At 34.5% G+C, this 18,123-nt stretch overlaps 1 protein-coding gene across 16 annotated transcripts in view; it reads left to right on the top strand.

Annotated features, from left to right (window-relative positions):
* HEATR5A (HEAT repeat containing 5A) overlaps positions 1–18,123 on the top strand; it is a 109,412-nt gene that overhangs the window by 51,567 nt on the left and 39,722 nt on the right. For 13 of the 16 annotated variants that reach the window (XM_046008894.1, XM_046008886.1, XM_046008901.1 and 10 more), the window contains 8 exons: positions 1,024–1,187; positions 1,278–1,453; positions 4,874–4,979; positions 5,826–6,016; positions 10,500–10,659; positions 13,420–13,609; positions 14,544–14,713; positions 17,214–17,240. In XM_046008894.1, the coding sequence (XP_045864850.1) occupies positions 1,024–1,187; positions 1,278–1,453; positions 4,874–4,979; positions 5,826–6,016; positions 10,500–10,659; positions 13,420–13,609; positions 14,544–14,713; positions 17,214–17,240 (1,184 nt within the window). The remainder of the gene's footprint in view (positions 1–1,023; positions 1,188–1,277; positions 1,454–4,873; positions 4,980–5,825; positions 6,017–10,499; positions 10,660–13,419; positions 13,610–14,543; positions 14,714–17,213; positions 17,241–18,123) is intronic. The other 3 variants (XM_046008899.1, XM_046008900.1, XM_046008898.1) reach the window with 1 other exon arrangement.

Here is an 18,123-nt window from a genome sequence, read left to right as displayed (position 1 = left end):
AACCCAGGGAGGAATTTGAATGAGACTTAAAATATATCTACTAGTTACAACACGTACACTTTATTTAGATCTTGATTCAAACAAAAGCAAACAAAAACAAGCATTTCTGAGACAATTGAAAATTTGAACGCTGAATGGGTGTTAGTTGTTTAGTGTTTTTTAAAACATGATATTAGAATTGTTTAAAATATCCTTAGCTTTCAGTGATACACAAGGAAATACTTATAGATAAAACGATATGACTTCTAGGATTTACTTAATAATATGGGAAGTGGTGAGATAGTGGATGAAGGTATAGTGAAACAATTGATTCAGCAGGTCAAGCTGCATGACAGTCGTATGCTGAAGTGGCACAGAGTTATGTCTTCTTGTGTATATGTTTGAAATTTTCTGTAATAGAAAACACGTCCGGGGCACCTGGCTGGCTCAGTTGTTAAGCATCTGCCTTCGGCTCAGGTCATGATCCGAGCATCCTGGGTTCAAACCCCGCATCAGGCTCCCTGCTCAGTGGGAAGCCTGCTTCTCCCTTTCCCACACCCCTGCTTGTGTTCCCTCTCTCTCTGTCTCCTTCTCTGTCAAATAAATAAATAAAATCTTTTTTTAAATAAACAAATAAAAATAAAAAACATGTCAAATGTTTGTAAATTTTTTTAGGCTGTGGTTTTTAAAATAAATATAATTTACCTGCTTTTGTATTTGTCTTTTTTTTAATTGTTTTTGTCCTTTGTGTCATTTTATTTAAAATGATGGATGGTAGTATTTATTCATTATCATAAAGTATATACACACATATATTTTGAGATGTCTTTACAGTATCTATTCTTAGTCTTGTGACCAGTAACACCAGTTGAGCCATTTGTTTGTAGCATATTTTTTAAGGACGAAGTATAATCTTTGGCTGTAATAGACTAAAGTTAGCTGATGTTTAGATTAAAGTTCTGCCTGGGTTTTTTTTAACCCTATACTCTAACCAGTTAACTGCTTTTAATAAATTGCTAATTGCTGTTTTCTGGAACTCAACAGGAAACCTTTGTGCTCTCCTGAAAGAGCTGGCTGCTGACTTGACTGCCTCTGATATACAGGTGGCAGCATCTGCATTTTTACTTCCACCCCTCTGTCATCAGGATGATCTTGTGATATTAAGTCCTTTGCTACAAGAGACTGACCATAGATTTATTGAAGAGCAGGTATAGTCATTTTTCAATAAACTCTTGGGTTGACTCATTCTGTGAACAGTCATTTTAATACCTTTATATATTTGTTTTGTTTTGTTTTAGCTCCTGCTTGGTAATGGTATTGCTTGTGGCAGCTTGGAGTATGACCCCTATTCTGTTTATGAGAAAGATGTAGAGGGAGATTCAGTGCCTAAGCCCTTACCTCCAGTACTATCAGTTATTAGCTCTGCAGTCAGGCTCTTTGGAGTTGTTTGTGCTCGTGTGGGAGAAGCTCAAAGGTAAATCATCTTTAGTAGTTCACATATCCTGAAGTACAATGTTTAAGGATTGGTTATTGGTTCAATAAATGCATAATAAAGAACTGATGCATAAGAAAAATGTCAGAAGTTCTCATTAGTGTGGTGCCTGGGTGGGGCAGTCAGTTAAGCGTCGGACTCTTGGTTTCTCAGGTTGTGATTTTGGTCATGAGACTGGGCCCTGCACCAGGCTCTGGGCTCAGCACAGCATCTGCTTGAGAGTCTCTCCCTGTCCCCACCCTGCAGTGGTTCGAGTGCCCTCTCTGCCTCTCGGAAAGTTCTTATTAGTATAAAAGAGTTCTTACAGATGACAGGTGTAGGTGTGATAAAGGCTCTTGTTTAATTATTCATCTGGCAAATATTTAACAAGTAATTAAGTCAGTGATTAAATTCAGTGATTAAACTGAAAACTGCTACGCTTTGTTGTGGATGCCGCACTTTACCCACAATTACCTTATCATCTAGCTGAAAATACAAATAGAAAAATGGAGTGGTGAAAAAAAAGAACAACAAAAACTCTGTGATATTAGAATTTTGATTTATGAGCTATTGTTACAAAGAAGATTGCTGCTTTTCTGCTTAGATTAGGTCTCTTAAGCTTTCTTACTTCAAGGCTTTGTGGACCCATTATAGGTTTTTAGTTTGGTGGATTTCAAAAATTAGATTAAATTCATTAGTCTTAAGTTTGATAGATTTCAGTCCACTCAAAGTAGACTTCAGTTTTAAAATATCAAACGCTAGTAATAGTTTCTTATTGAAAATGAGTTTCATAATTGATAACTGAGGTAATACCTTTCTTGGGGATCAAAAAACTACTTATTGTTTTTATGTAAAACAATTGTTTTTATGTGAGATACTGAATGCAATGTGAATTTCTCCTATAGGCTCTGCTGTTTAACAATTTATAAATTAGTAACTATCCTCATTTATTCATATTCTCTCCTTCCCTTTCTCCTCTTTCTCTCTCTCTCTCTCATTCACTTCCTCTTTCTCTCTCCCTCCCTCCCACTCCCTCTCTCCCTTCCTTCCTTCTTATCTGCCTCTGGTGTGCTAAACCAAAAATAACGTGTAACTAGATACATAGCTTTTATATCATTTTATCTAGTTATGTTTTCCAGAGAATATCAATTAGGTAGGGAATTTACCTTGGTCTGTTTTGATGAAGACTTACCAAAATATTTGAATCTTGTCAGCAACACATTTGGGGGTTGGGGGGTTTATTTGCTTTTTTTTTTTAAAGTAAGCTCTAGGAACAAGATGAACTCAAAATCCCAAGATCAGGAGTTATGTGTACTACAATAGCTACCAGTCAGGCACCCCAGGAACACGTTTTTTAAGCATTTCTTTGAATAGTTTACTTTCATTGGATAGAAAAGTGAATAAAGCTTATGTTGTCTTTTATTTTGATTTTTAATAGCCTCATGTCATTTTATTTTATTTTTTTATTTTTTTAGATTTTATTATTTATTTATTTATTTGACAGAGAGATCACAAGTAGACAGAGAGGCAGGGAGAGAGAGTCGGGGGGGAAGCAGGCTTCCTGCTGAGCAGAGAGCCCGATGTGGGGCTCGATCCCAGGACCCTGAGATCATGACCTGAGCCGAAGGCAGAGGCTTCACCCACTGAGCCAGCCAGGCGCCCCCAAAATTAAATTATCTTTAAATCATTTGCTTTTCTCTGTTTTGACTATAGGATTCTAAAAATAAGAAAACTTCGTAGGGGTGCTGGGTGACTCAGTGGATTAAAGCCCCTGCCTTCTCAGGTCATGATCCCAGGGTCCTGGGATGGAGCCCCACATCGGGCTCTCTGCTCAGTGGAGAGCCTGCTCCCCCCTCTTTCTCTGCCTGCCTCTCTGCTTACTTGTGATCTCTCTCTGTCAAAGAAATAAATAAAAATCTTTAAAATAAAATAATAATAATAAGAAAACTTGTATTGATAATTTTAAAGTACTAAAATGTTGAAGGTACTAGAATGTCGAGATAGTTTTATGCAGAGAAGAACTATGATTGATCTTGTGCATGTGTTGTTTGTGCTTACTTTGAAGCATTTTATACATAAATGCAAAGAATGAATTACTTAATTCACGTGAAGATTGTTCTGCCCTTGACAATACATTGCAGACACTCTGACAACTTTTTAAAATGTAGGTTCTGATTTAATAGTATGGTATGCATATATGTTGGATATTGAAATTTTCAGAAACTCCTTAGGTAATTCTGACATGCAGCCAAAGTTGGGAACCACTGCTAAATGCTGTAAAATGGCTGATGGAGCGAGAGGAAAAGCATAGTGCTGTAAGGACATGTAAAACAATTCACAGAAGTGACATAAATAGCTAGTGAACACATTCAATCCCAGACCAAAAATAATGTTTACATCCATCATAGTTAGAATTGTGAAAATTAGAAAATTGGTCTCCATCAGGAGAATGATTGAACAAATTATAATACATGTGCATAGTAAAATTTGGCTTCATAAAAGTTACCAAAGAATAAGAATGATTTGAAAGGTGCTTAGGAGGTAATGTTAAATGAGAAAAACAAGATTTAAAATTGTGTTAATACATAATGTGATCCTAAGTACATTTTAAAGTATAGCTGGGAGTTCAAAGAGCTGTGCTGATTCTCACTGACTATAGATGACATAAGTTGGCGGCGCTACTTTTAAGATGAAGCAGTATATTTGAATCCAATTAAGTCCTCTTATTAAGAACAAAAAAGTTGATGCAAGTAACTTTTAAGATAACCTTTTTTTTTAAAGATTTTATTTATTTGACAGAGATCACAAGTAGGCAGAGAGGCAGGCAGGAGTGGGGCGGGGCGGAGTAGGAAGCAGGCTCCCTGCCAAGCAGAGAGCCCAATGCGGGGCTCCATGCGGGGCTCGATCCCAGGACTCTGGGATCATGACCTGAGCCTAAGGCAGAGGCTTAACCCACTGAGCCTTTGATTAGAGGTACCTGGCTGGCTACATAAGTAGGACGTGTGACTCTTGACCTCAGGGGTGTGAGTTTGAACCTCACATTGGGCATAGAGTTTACTTAAGAAAGAAAAGAAAAAATAAGATACCATTTGTTTAGAAAAGAGTTATTGAGATAGAGTTTGTCCATGTAAATATTTATGAAGTTATACTTTTGGGATTTTTTTCCCCCACATAATAATGCTTCTCACCCACTCTCAAAATGACACAAAATTAAAATATTTTTGCATTTTTTGTACTTTCTTTTCCTAAAATGTTAGAGTATGTTCAGCAATAGTTTATTTCATTTTAGCAGTTACCACAAAATAATGCAACAAAACAGATTAGTAGTATATACTCCGTAATGCCCTTTGGCTTACTTTCTTTATTAACAAATTCAGTGTTTTACTATTTGCTTGTTTACTATTTGCTTGTTTCTGATTTTAGGCTTTTTATACTGGAACAGCTTTTGAACAGTATAAAGCACACAAAAGGAGCTCGTCAACAAATAGTTCAGTTACATGTTGTTTCTTCACTCTCTAGTTTCTTGAAGGTAATTCTGTTTTTTTTTTAAAAATTTGGGTTTTGATTAAATTTTCCCTAATATACGGCCAGTTAAGTAGGTTGGAGGAAGGTCTGAATTGCTGCTTTTTTTCCTTCCCTTTTTTTTAATCTCCTAATGAAAATATTTTGGGATTTGCAATTCCCCTTTTACTTTTTCTCTATGTAAAACTTGTTAGTCAGAAATTAAACCTAAAATCTTGACTTAGGACCATGTTTTAACCTACTTAGCCTAATATCCTATACCAGAGATTGGTAGACTATGACCTATGGGCCAAATCTGGCCTTTTGTTGCATTTATGGCTTATTGTTTCTAACTAAAATATAATACACTTCATTGGTTATTTTATGGAAATTCCTATTAATGTTCTACTGAACACATATATATTATAGTGACAATTAATTACCATACTGTTTGCTTGGAGGTTTAAACTTCTAAAGAACTTTCTGTGAAAAATCAAATTATTTTGGGGTGTTCAGTATTTATTTGTGTGTGTGTTGAAGTAGTAATCCAAGTATGAGCACATTTGCTTAACCAGAATATTCATTCCAAACTGGATTAGAAAATTTACTACAGGAACAACTGGTTGGTTCAGTCTGTTAAGCATCTAAGTCTACATTACGGCTCAGGTCGTGATCTCAGGGTCATGACACTGAGCCCTCAGTCAGGCTCCACATTCAGCATGGAGCTTCCTTGAGGGTCTCTCTCCCTCTACCTTTGGTCCTCACCCCACTTACATTCACTCTCATACTCTCTTTTTCTCTAAAATAAATACATTCTTTTTTAAAAGGAAATTAACTACAATTGTAAGTTTGGATTATTCTTTACATGTTTCAGTATTTAGCTGGCTCCAAGGGAAATTTGGGTCCAGAAGAAATTAGAAGACCTGCCCTAGCATTGGTGATGGGAGCCCTAGAAAGTCCCAACCCCCTCTTGAGATGTGCAGCTGCAGAGGCATGGGCTAGATTAGCCCAAGTGGTTGATGATGGAGCTTTTACTGCTGCATTAGCTCAAGTTAGCTTTGACAAGTAAGTGAATTTCTTATTTAATACTCATAGACTGTGTGTCAAAACTCGGTATATGGCTTGTTGACTTTTTTGGAACTGGTGAAACTTCATTCTGGAGTTAACAGAAAAAAATTGATAAACACATACTTTCAAATGAAGGGTCTGCTCATCTTGGAACATAGAACTATTACTATTTCGGCTTTAATTTTTATATAATAAGAGAAAGATTACTAACATATGAGTGATATATTGGCTATCAGTGGAATGGACTCTGGGAGTAAGACATTTATGGAGTTTTATCATGTAAAATATAGATAATAGGTAGTAATGACAATCTATCAGAAAGAGTAAAAGCTGTAGGCTATTAGGATCAGGAACCATAAACTATGTTTTCATTTTTGCCAACTCTGAGATCATGAACAGAGAGTGAACCTCTCAGTTAGTTTTCCTCTGTGTCTTTTTTTTTTATGTTTTTTTCATTTCAATTCAATTAATTAGCATATAATGTATTATTGGTTTCAGAAATACTGGTCTGTGGCTCATCCGTCTTATATAATACCCAGTGCTCATTACATCACATGCCCCCTTAATGGCCATCATCCCGTTACCCCATCCCTCCACTTCCCTCTCCTCCAGCAAGTCTGTTTGTTTCCTATGATTAAGAGTCTTTTATGGTTTGTCTCCCTCTCTGGTTTCGTCTTGTTTTATTTTTCCTCTCTTCCCCTATGATTCTCAGTTTTGTTTCTTAAATCCCACATATCAGTGAGATCTTACGATAATTGTCTTTCCCTGATTGACTTAATTTCGCTTAGCATAATACCCTCTAGTTCCATCCACATCAGTCTAATGGCAAGATTTCTGTATGTATGTGTACCACATCTTCTTTATCCACTCAACTGTTGACGGACATCTGGGCTCTTTCCATAGTTTGGCTATTGTGGCCATTGCTGCTATAAACATTGGGGTGCAGGTGCCCCTTCAGATCACTACATTTATATCTTTGGGGTGAATATCCTCTATTTCAAATAGGAGGTTGTTAATACTACCCTGCCTGCTGAACAGTGTTAAGGTAAATGAGATAATAAATATGAAAGTAATATGAAAGAATAAAACAACCACAAATAAAAGTTCATGGTTATATTAGTAGTATATGTATATAAAGTTGTATTTGTAGTAGTAGTAGAGGTAGTAGTAGTTGTAATGCAAGTAGCACTTACTGACTGATTTGGTTAAGAACTTAAAGTCTGGGGGTGCCTGGCTGGCTCAGTTGGTAGAGCATGTGACTCTTGATCTCGGGGTTGTGAGTTCAAGCCCCACATTGGGTGCAGAGATTATAAATAAATAAACTTTAAAAAAAGAGAGAGAGCTTGAAGTCTGGAGTCAGATTACTAAACTTTTTTCAAATCCCTTTCTTCCACTTGATAGTTGGTTACTTTGTAAGAGTTATTTTGGCTACCATTTTGTTCTCCTCATCTGTAAAAAGGAACTGATAATAGTAGGAATCTCAAGGTTGGGAGGATTAAAGGACTAAATGTACAACACTTAACACAGAATGCATAAGAAAACTTCTAAAGTTCTTGAGTTGAAACTCTAGTTGTGTGGAATTAAAGTATCTCAGCAGTGTGAGTTTTTAAAATGTAATTTAATTATGCTCTTAACAAAATAAATATGGAAGGAACATACCTCAGCATTAAAAAGACAATATATGACCAGCCCACAGCTATTACACTCAGTGGTGAAAAGCTAAAAGCTTTTCCTCTAAGATGAGGAACATAAAAAGGGATACCCACTCTCTCCACTTCTGTTCACCTTGGTTTTGGAAGTCTTAACCATGCAGTTAGACAAGAAAAAGAAATATAAGGCATCCAGATTAGAAAGGAAGAGACAAAACTGTAACTGTTTGTAGATGACATAAGACAAAATTAGAAAATCCTAAAGACTCCACCAAAAAACTATTAGAATTAAATGAATTCAATAAAATCACATAGGATATGAAATTAACATACAGAAATCAGTTTCTGTACATCAATTGTAAACTGTCAGAGAAATTAAGGAAACAATCCCAAACACTATTGTCAATAAGAATAAAATACATGGGGCACCTGGGTGACTCAGTGGCTTAAAGCCTCTGCCTTGGGCTCAGGTCATGATCCTGGGGTCCTGGGATCAAGCCCAGCATCAGGCTTTCAGCTCAGCGGGGAGCTTCCCCCTCTCTCTCTGCCTGCCTCTCCGCCTACTTGTGATTCTCTGTCTGTGTGTCAAATAAATAAAATCTTAAAAATAAAATAAAATAAAAATACGTAAGAATCAATTTAACAAAGGAAGTAAACAACCTGCACACTGAAAATGTTAAGACATTGTTGAAAGAAATTGAAAATGACACAAATAAATGGAGAGATACACCATGCTCCAGAAGGATGGCATACAAATTCTTGAAGTATTCCATATTTTAATACACACACACACTATGCTCATGGATTGTAAGATTTAATATTGCTAAAATATCCATACTGCTGAAAGCAATCTACAGTTTCATTGTAATCCCCATCAAAATACCAATGACACTTTCAGTGCTAGAATAAAACAAAAATCCTGAAATTTTTGTGGAACCACAAAAGATCCAAATAGCCAAAGCACTCTTGAGAAAGAACAAAGCTGAAGGTATGCTGATTTCAAACTATATTACGAAACGATAGTAATTAAAATAGTATGTTACTGGCATAAAAACAAGCACAGATCAGTGTGTTAGAGAGCCCAGAAATAAATCCACATATATCTAGTTAATTAATTTGACAAAGGATTCAAGAATGATAATGGGGGAAAAACAAGCTACTGGCTGGCTCAGTCAGTAAAGCATGCAACTCTTGATTTGGGGCCCATAAGTTCAAGCCCCACCTTGGTCTTAGAGCTTACTTTAAAAAATAAAACAATGGGGGGCGGGAGCAGTCTGTTTAATAAATGGTGTTAGGAAAACAGGACAGTTACATGCAAAAGATAAACTGGGCCATTCTCTTATATTGTATACAAAAATAAATTCAGAGTGGATGAAAAACTTGAAGTAAGACCAGAAACTATAAAACTCCTAAAAGAAAACATATGCATAAGCTCATTGACATTAATCTTAGAAATATTTAGGGGGAAAAGAGGTCTTGCTCCTCAGGCAGTGGCAACAAAAGCTAAAACAAATGGAATTACATCAAACTAAAAAGCTTTTGTACAATGAAGGAACTATTAACAAAGTAAAAAGACAACCTATGAATGATGGAAGATATTTGCAAATCATATGTTCGTTAAGGGGCTAGTATCCAAAATATATAAAGAACTTATACAACTTAATGTCCGAAACCTGATTTTTAGAAAATGTGCAGAGGACCAAATAGACATTTTTCCAAAGAAGACATAGAGATGGCCAACAAGCATGTGAAGAGCTTCTCCCACCATTAATTGTCATGAAAATCCAAATCAAAACCATAATGAGACATCACTTCATACTTGTCTAATTGGCTCGTATCCAAAAGACAGTAACAGGTGTTGAGTAGAAAGTGGAGAAAAGCGTACATACACTTTTGGGGGGAATATAAATCACAGCTGCTATGGAAAATAGTATGGCGGTTCCTCAAAAAATTAAAAATACAATCCAGCAGTTCCACTGCTGGATATTCATTCAAAGAATATGAAAACATTGATTAAAAGAGATATATGCACCCTTGGGTTCATTACAGCATTATTTACAACACCCAAAATATGGAACCAACTGTGTCTATTAATAAATGAATAGATAAAGAAGATGTGTGTAATATCGCTTAGCCATAAAAAGAAGGAAATCTTGCCATTTATGACAACATGGAGGGACCTAGAGGCTATTATGCTAGTGAAATAGGACAGAAAGACAAATAGCATATGATTTCACATATATGTGAGAAGAAATGAATGAACAAACTCAAAGATAAAAGAAATAAACTGTTGGTTACCAGAGGGGAGGGGGTGCAAAACAGGTGAAGGGAATTAAGAGGTCCAGACTTCCAGTTATAAAATAAATGTCATGGGATGCAATGTATTATATATAGAATATAGTCAGTAATATTGCAGAAACTTTGCATAGTAACAGATGGTAATAGACTTTTTGTGGGGATCCTTTCATAATGTATAAAAATATCAAATCACTATGCTATATGCCTGAAACTAATAGGATATTGTGTGTTGGTTATACTTCAACTTATAAAAAGTAACTTAAAAATAAAGTAATAGTGCTTGTCTTACAGATTTAGTGTATCTTTGAAAAATATTGAAATTATTCATACTTATTCATTAATAATGTGAAGACTTTTTATGTAAATTGTTTTTCTTTTCAAGATACCTTTCAGGTCATTTCAGATTTTTTTAAATCACTTAACAGTAAATATATTTTTTAATTTTGCAGCTATTCATACAAAATGTTTTGCCAAGTAACAGTGTACATGCATTAGTTTTGTTCAGTGATTATTATTTATTTCCATGATTATAGACTGAAATCGGCAAGGGATGTGGTTACCAGAACAGGATACTCATTGGCTTTGGGATCTCTACATAGATATTTAGGAGGAATAAGTTCTTCTCAACATTTGAATTCTTGTGTTGGAATCCTTTTTACTTTGTCTCAGGACAGTACTTCTCCTGATGTGCAGGTAAATACCCCATGTGATACCTTCTTGAAATTCATGATTTGTATATAATGCAGATTGTTTTTATAGACTATTAGTTTGTAAATAATCTCCCCTCCAATAAAACCAAACCATTGTTAACCTTGACTGGTTTTTGAAATTCAAATCTTACTATCTTTACTTCACCCTCAGAGTTTCTAAAACCAAATTCATTATCTTTTTCTGAAAATGGATCTTCCATCTTAATAATAACATTAACTCTTTTGGACATCTTAATTGGTACCAAGGATTGTTTTATATATTCTTCTAAAACATTAACATGTTTAAGCCTCACAGCAATCTAGGGTGTCTATTCCCCTTATACAAAAAGAAATCTGGAACTTACAGAAGCGAAGTAACTTACAGCTGAAAGCCAATAAATCATGGAATCAGCTCAAGAACATAAGTCATGGCCTCTGAACCCATGTTCTTAGCCAGTAAACCATATTATGGTACACATCTTATCCATTTCAGTTAAAATCCTCATTCTCTTGATATCTTACTCAAATCTTGAATGACTATTTTTCTATCTGCTCTTTTTCTCTGCTTATCTTATCTCTGCCTTCATGTGTGTTCCTAATTGCTATGGTAATATTTTTCGGTTCTTTGCAAGTCCCCCGAGATGTGAAGACACAATTATTTTCCTGAAAGACTTTCGTCTTGCCACTTCTCTACCAAAAATTTGGAGAAACTGTTTATTGCTTCCTAAATCACCTCATTCAAGTCCTATCACCCAGGAACCCTATTACCCGAAAGTACTTGCTTTTCTTATAGATGACCTGCCTATTTTCATCCAACACGTGCCTTTCTCTTATCTGCATTTATATTTTTCCTATTCTTTTTGCTTACTATTCCTGTCTGATAATCCAAATTTTCTAGTGTTCTGAGATCCAGTTTAACCACCTTCTCGTCAAATTTCAACATCCCTAATCCACAGTTAGATCTCATTCTTTGAATTACCATATTACAAATCATCTCCTCCTCCTCATCCAGTAGTTGACTGAGTTAACTTATAAGGTGTTCCATTCTTTCATCCTCCCTTATTGTAACACTTTTTGTTTTTATTTAATTTCTCTTCTTCTCCTTTAAGAAGTCTGTTGTGAATGCACATACTTTTATATCAAATACTTTTTTTGTTGATTAAATACTTTTAGTGGCTTCCAGTGTCATCAAATCTGACTCTTCTCAATTACTGCAATATCTTACTTAACAGTTTATTTTTGTAGCATTTAAAGTACTGTAAGCTTTCAAAAAAAATAAAGTACTGTAAGCTTTCTTACACATTCATTGATAAGAGGGATAAAATTTTCTCAGTTTCCGAAATGGAGACATTTTTATGTACTTAAAACATACATAGAAGTAGAATATACTATAAGGACCCTATTATACCCATCATCTGACTACATTTGTTATTAGTATATGACCAGTCTTGTTCCATTCACTCATTCATTTGTTCATTCATTCATTAATTCATTGGTAGCTTAAATAACAGAAATTTATTTTCTCATGGTTCTGGGGGCTTGAAGTCCAAGATCAAAGTGTCACTCAGTTTGGTTTCTTCTGAGCCCTCTTTGCTTGGCTTGCAGGTGGTCACCTCACTGTGTCTTCCCATGGTTTTTCACTGTGCTTATGCATCTCTAGTGTCATTCTGTCCAGATTTTCTCTTTTTAGGACACCAGTCACATTGGGTTAGGGCCCACCCTAAAAACCTCGTTTTAACTCCTTTAAAGACCCTGTCTCCAAAGACAGTCCCATCCTGAGATATTGGAAGAGGCTTGTTCAGTTAAACCAGAGTTGACAGACATATTTTATTAAGAGCCACATAGTAAATTGTGTACACTTTACACGTTACGCAGTCTCTGTCGGCTACACAATTCTGTCATTGTAGCAGTAAAACAGCCATAAATATGTAAATAAATGAGCATGACTGTGTTTCAGTGAAGTTTTATTTATAAAAACGTGACAGGTCAGATTTCACTCAAAGGCATTTCATTTGTTTAATAGAAATAAATATAGACTTATTTTATACATATACTTATTTTTATATGTTTATGAAAGTGCACTTGTCTTAAGTGTGCACCTCTGTGAATAAAGTATACAAACTAAATACACCATGTAACCAGCACCTAGATCAAGAAATAGAACATTATCAATACCCCAAATGCTCTCCTCATGTTCTCTTCTAGTTACTACCTGTCCCACCAAGGATAACCACTATCCTAATTTGCAACATCATATATTAGTTTTGCCTGCTTTTATACTTTATATCAATGGAATCATATGGTATGTACTCTTTTATGTCTGGCTTTCTTCCAACATTATGTTCAAGAGATTTGTCCATGTTACTGCATGTATTTGTAGATTTTGTTGAATCTTATTTATTTTGAATCTTTTAAAAACTGGAATTTTTGTTCACATAGATTAAACAATAAACAATTTTCAACAAACTAGATTCACTTCAGGCTGTTAGCTAAAGAACCAAACATAGTCTTGGAATTCTTGGTGCTGAGATTTCAGTTTACCATTCTAAATTAGATGATTGTCTGTCATTGTTTTTTACTGAATATTTGAAGAGAAATCTTTTCTTAAACTTCTTATAGTCTCCATTTCTCTTTCCAGGCTAGTAATAGCACACAAATTACTTTGCTGTTACTTTATCACTTGCTTCAACAAAGACAATTCATTGTGTTTTATGTTTCTTAATGCTGCTGTAGCATTTTAAATTGTTTTTCTCTGTCTTCACAGACCTGGGCACTACATTCGCTATCATTGATAATTGATTCTGCTGGCCCACTCTATAATATGCATGTGGAACCCACCCTTTCTCTTATTATAATGTTATTATTAAATGTGCCTCCTACTCATGCTGAAGTTCACCAAAGTCTTGGTCGCTGTTTGAATGCCCTTATTACTACATTGGGTCCGGAGTTACAGGGTATGCATAGCTCATTTTGTGATTTTTACATTAAAAATGTACATAGAAAATGAATCCATTTCTTATTATTGACTCAAATACTTGTCAGTGAAGTGAAGTTTAGTTTAGCACAATGTTCTATGCAAATCCATGGGCAGAATGTTGAGAGTCATCTTGGGAAGAAGACTTTGACTCCTGAATGTTGGCATAATAGAATACAATGTAGAAACGAGAAAACTTAATGTAAGCTCCACCACTACTTAATTGGATGACCTTTAGAAAATCTTTGGTCTTTGGTTCCTTCTCGGTCAAAGAGGGAAAAATTGAAAAGCCTTTGTGATTAACACATAGTAAGTGATCGTATATTTTGTGAAATGCCATTCAGTGTGATTTCTTTTACCTTGAAACGACAAGGAGTCCCATATTTAGAAAGATAGATTTTTTTGAAAGCTTCCCTTTCAATGAAGGTGATAGACATCAAGTGGAATAGTTTAAACAGCTCATCTCCTCTAAAAAGTAAGTGACTAAGTCCCAAAGCTGAGATAATCTGATCTGTTAAATGTAAAGTCTGTAATTTTAATATTTGAAAGCAACTCAACTGATACAAGCAGAGCCAAGTTCATTAGTCATTTCTAATTTTACTTTTCATATAATTTGATATAACCTAGTCTTAGGTTCTTGTAATGATCTATGTGGACATAAATTTTTTCAGAATAAGAATAACTAACATAACCTTAAAATCTGTCACCTGGATTATCCCTGCTTTTTTAGAAGAAATTTACTTCACAGATTTAAAATTGGTATTAAAGTTTAAGTTTAAAATTGGTATTAAAAATTTTTTTTAAACCTTAAGTTTAAAATTGGTATTAAAAAAATTTTTTTAACCTAATAATATATGCTTAAAGAGGAATGATTTCATAGACCAATTATTCAAAGTTCTCTGCTTTCATTTTAGGTAATAGTACTTCCATTTCCACCTTAAGGACTTCCTGTCTTTTGGGTTGTGCAGTGATGCAAGATAACCCAGACTGCCTTGTTCAAGCTCAGGCCATTTCTTGCCTTCAGCAGCTTCATATGTTTGCTCCAAGACATGTCAACCTGTCTAGCTTGGTCAGCTGCCTCTGTGTGAGTATAAAATTATTAGTGAGTCTTAGTTTTTTTCCATCGGAAACTTAGGTTTATTTTAATTATTCTCTATCTGTGTACAATAGCTATTTTCTCTTAATACTTTCTCTTAATTCTAGTCTTTTTTAGGGGGTGGACCAACTTTTATATAAGCGCATTTTAAACATCTCATATATTGATTCATTTTTCTTCTTTAATGTTGAACTTAATATTTGGAGTATTTATTCATTAGTCAACAAACATATATAGGGTGCTTAAATATGTCAGGTACTGTATAAATGCCATAGGACATCGAAATATTTGTGATGTCTTTGTTTTTCCTTTTCTTTTTTCCACATAATTACATATAAAGTTCCCTCCACCCCAGATGGGCAAATAACATTTTCCCTTAATATTCTAGTGGCATAATCCATCAATATCTGGGTTTTAATAATATGTTTAATAAGTATGACAAGATGAATGCTAAAAGTTCTGGTGAAATAGTTCATGATCGTCAATGGTTTTAAGATTCACCTTGTGTATCACCAGTGTCTGTTTGGACTTTTCTTAAAAATTGAGTTACATTTGGAATTAAAAGAACACCATTGCCTTTCAACGTTTTCTGCCCTGGCGCAACACACTCCCATTAGTAACATGACTGTTGAGAATCATTACTTTAGACAGCCCTTTCATTTACAAGCTTGAGGTAGGCTGTGCAGCATTTCAGACCTTGAAAGAACCTCAAATGTCATTAAAACCAACCTTCCCAATAAAAAAGATAAATCAAGTACTAAAAATCAAGTAATTTGCCTAAGGTAACATACCTAGTTATGGTGGTAGTTCTAAGTCAAGTCTAGAATCCAGGTTTCTCAATTTATTTAGTCCCCATTTCTTTATTTCTCACTGACTTTATACTTATGGTTAGCTCTTAATCTCAGCTCTGCCACCTCCTAGTTTTGTGGCCTTAGGAAGTCCCACAACCTCTTCCAGCCTTAGCTGCCTTATTTGTAGAGCACAAGGATTACACAGGATGCCACCTGAAAAGGCACTTGTCCCAGGCACTTAATAACCAACCACTCAATACATAGTAGTTTTATTTTCTTAACATATAACTTATACATTATATTAATCTTTGTAGTGACTTTCACAAAGTTATATAAGACTCTTAGAAAGAGGATGCAACTGACTTTTCTGATAGAAACTTGGTTCCTGTCTGGGTTAAACATGTATTGGAGAAAATAGCACTAACTGGATTTTACCTTTACCACTAAATGACTTTTCCCTAGGAATATTATTCTTTCTATTCGAAGAATAACCAGTTACTGAAAAACCAGTTACTGAAAAATAGCCACTTCTTTGCAAGTTGTTCAAACTTTCACTCTTCTTATACTACCTTTTTTTCCCCCTTGAATTATAGTAGAAATTTTCCATTGGTAGCCGTTTGAAATTTGTTTAACTGATGTGTGAATTTATTTACTAAGTATATTGAGAAATAAAGAGCAAAACTTACTACTAATTTTTGATGAATTAGATCTGATCAAATTTGTTACTCTTTTTTTTTTTTTTTTTTCCCCAGACTGAGAAAGGTTATATATAAAAAAAGAGTAGAGACCACTATCAGATTTTTGTTTTAGGAGCAATCAGAGCAATTGAAAAAATCAAAATTAGCAATTGACAAATCTTACTTAGTGACTCTTATTTAAGCTATAAATTGATTTTTCTTATACAGAAATCATTTAAAAATTACAGTCACTATAATTTATTTTGTCTTAATTTTTAGTAAGTTTTATTCTGAATTTATTAGAATGAGTTTATTGTAGAGTATTTCCTATAGTAAGAAAATTGCTTTTGCTTTCCTATTTAACATCTTTATGATCAGATTTTCTTTTTTACAGAGAATTTAATTATTTAGCATGAAATGTTTTCAAATTAATTGAAAATCCCTGAATATTCAGAATACATTTCATCATTAAGAAAGAATCTTATTGGAAAGAGTTTTCTTCTAACTGCATGCTGTTTAACTTCCATTCTGAACTTGGTCTTAGCTACACTAGCAATTCTGAGTACTCTCAGTTTTAAAAGTTGGCTTCTAAGAATAAAAAAATCTATAATTAACTTGTGATAAGATAAACCATTAACTTTGTCCCTTGCTGGACACCTGCTCATGTGAATGCAATCCAGATCTCTCCTTTAGCACTCAAGTGTACTTGATCTGGCTTTGTTATTGAGTTAATGAGAGATTCCAAAGGAAAACCTTATTACACAAGTGTACATTTTTAAAGTTATTGTGTATTTTATAGCTTTATATCTTGAGTTGAGTATTTCCAAGATCTTAGCTCAACTCATATTTTAAAGTTGGAAAATGAAGTATTATGGCATATTTTTAAGCTGAAGCTAAGCCAATTTGAATGATAGCTCTGTCAATATTTGTATTTTAATGCTTAGCTGACTGTTATCAAAGTCATCCTAGTATTTATCTTTTGGTTTTGTTATGACCAGTCTGTCGTTTGTTTTTGTGCAGGAGATCTTGTTGGATAATTCTGTGTTGGTAGGTCCCTGACCCTCAATTCCTAACTTTTTTTGAGGTTTGCAATGCTGTTTCTTTGTGTCATTTTTTTGGTTGTAGATGTTCTTGTTTTCCCCTGCATCTCTTTGTTTAAGCTAACCATTAATGCCAAGTCCAGTATGTGTAGCATGTTACATGGTGTTTATTTAATACCACTGTAAACAAACCTTCCCTAACCTTCTCCAGCTGGTGCAGTCACTCCTTGCACTTAATTTTGCATCATTCTGATTTATATATTCATTTCAGAAAGGAATTGTAATTATGGCTTGACTTAGTTTTTATACTTTTCCTGCTTGGTTTGTTTGCCTTGACTCATTCTATTCCTCTTCCCAATATAAATGCTGGAGAATGACATGGAGATACTAAGTGTTCCATTTTGCTTTGTGTGACTGACTGCCTTCAATCGTTTTTCTACCAAACAAGAATACTTTTAAGCATGCTTTCTCTAAAAGAGTGTTTGACCAGCCTGAATAAATGCTGCACCTGCCTTGTATTATATGTTTATAAAACTCCACTGAAAATAACTAGTAGATTCATTAACTTTTCTTTAAAATTGCCTCGTAGAATGCTTTTTTTGTCATTGTTGTGAAATGCAGCCATAATTTTGGGCATGAGTAACTTAATCTTTTTACATTTTAACTCCTTTTTCCTATGTATTAGTTTCTAACGATGATTCTTTAACGTGACTTGAATGACATTAACATCAGACTTTGTGAATGGCGTTCCTTTTCCCACTTTTGAATTCATGATATGACTTGAGGGTATAATAGAATATGTTTATAAAGCAGTTCTCATTCATATGTTTTACTGATGGTACATTCACAAATCTTTTCTGTTTTTTGGCATCTGATAAAATTTAGGGTTC

This window comes from Meles meles, chromosome 6 (genome assembly GCF_922984935.1).
Source record: "Meles meles chromosome 6, mMelMel3.1 paternal haplotype, whole genome shotgun sequence".
NCBI classification, from domain to species: Eukaryota; Metazoa; Chordata; class Mammalia; order Carnivora; family Mustelidae; genus Meles; species Meles meles.
The sequence above is the reverse complement of the archived record's forward strand: the minus strand, read 5'-3'. Positions and strand labels throughout refer to the sequence as shown.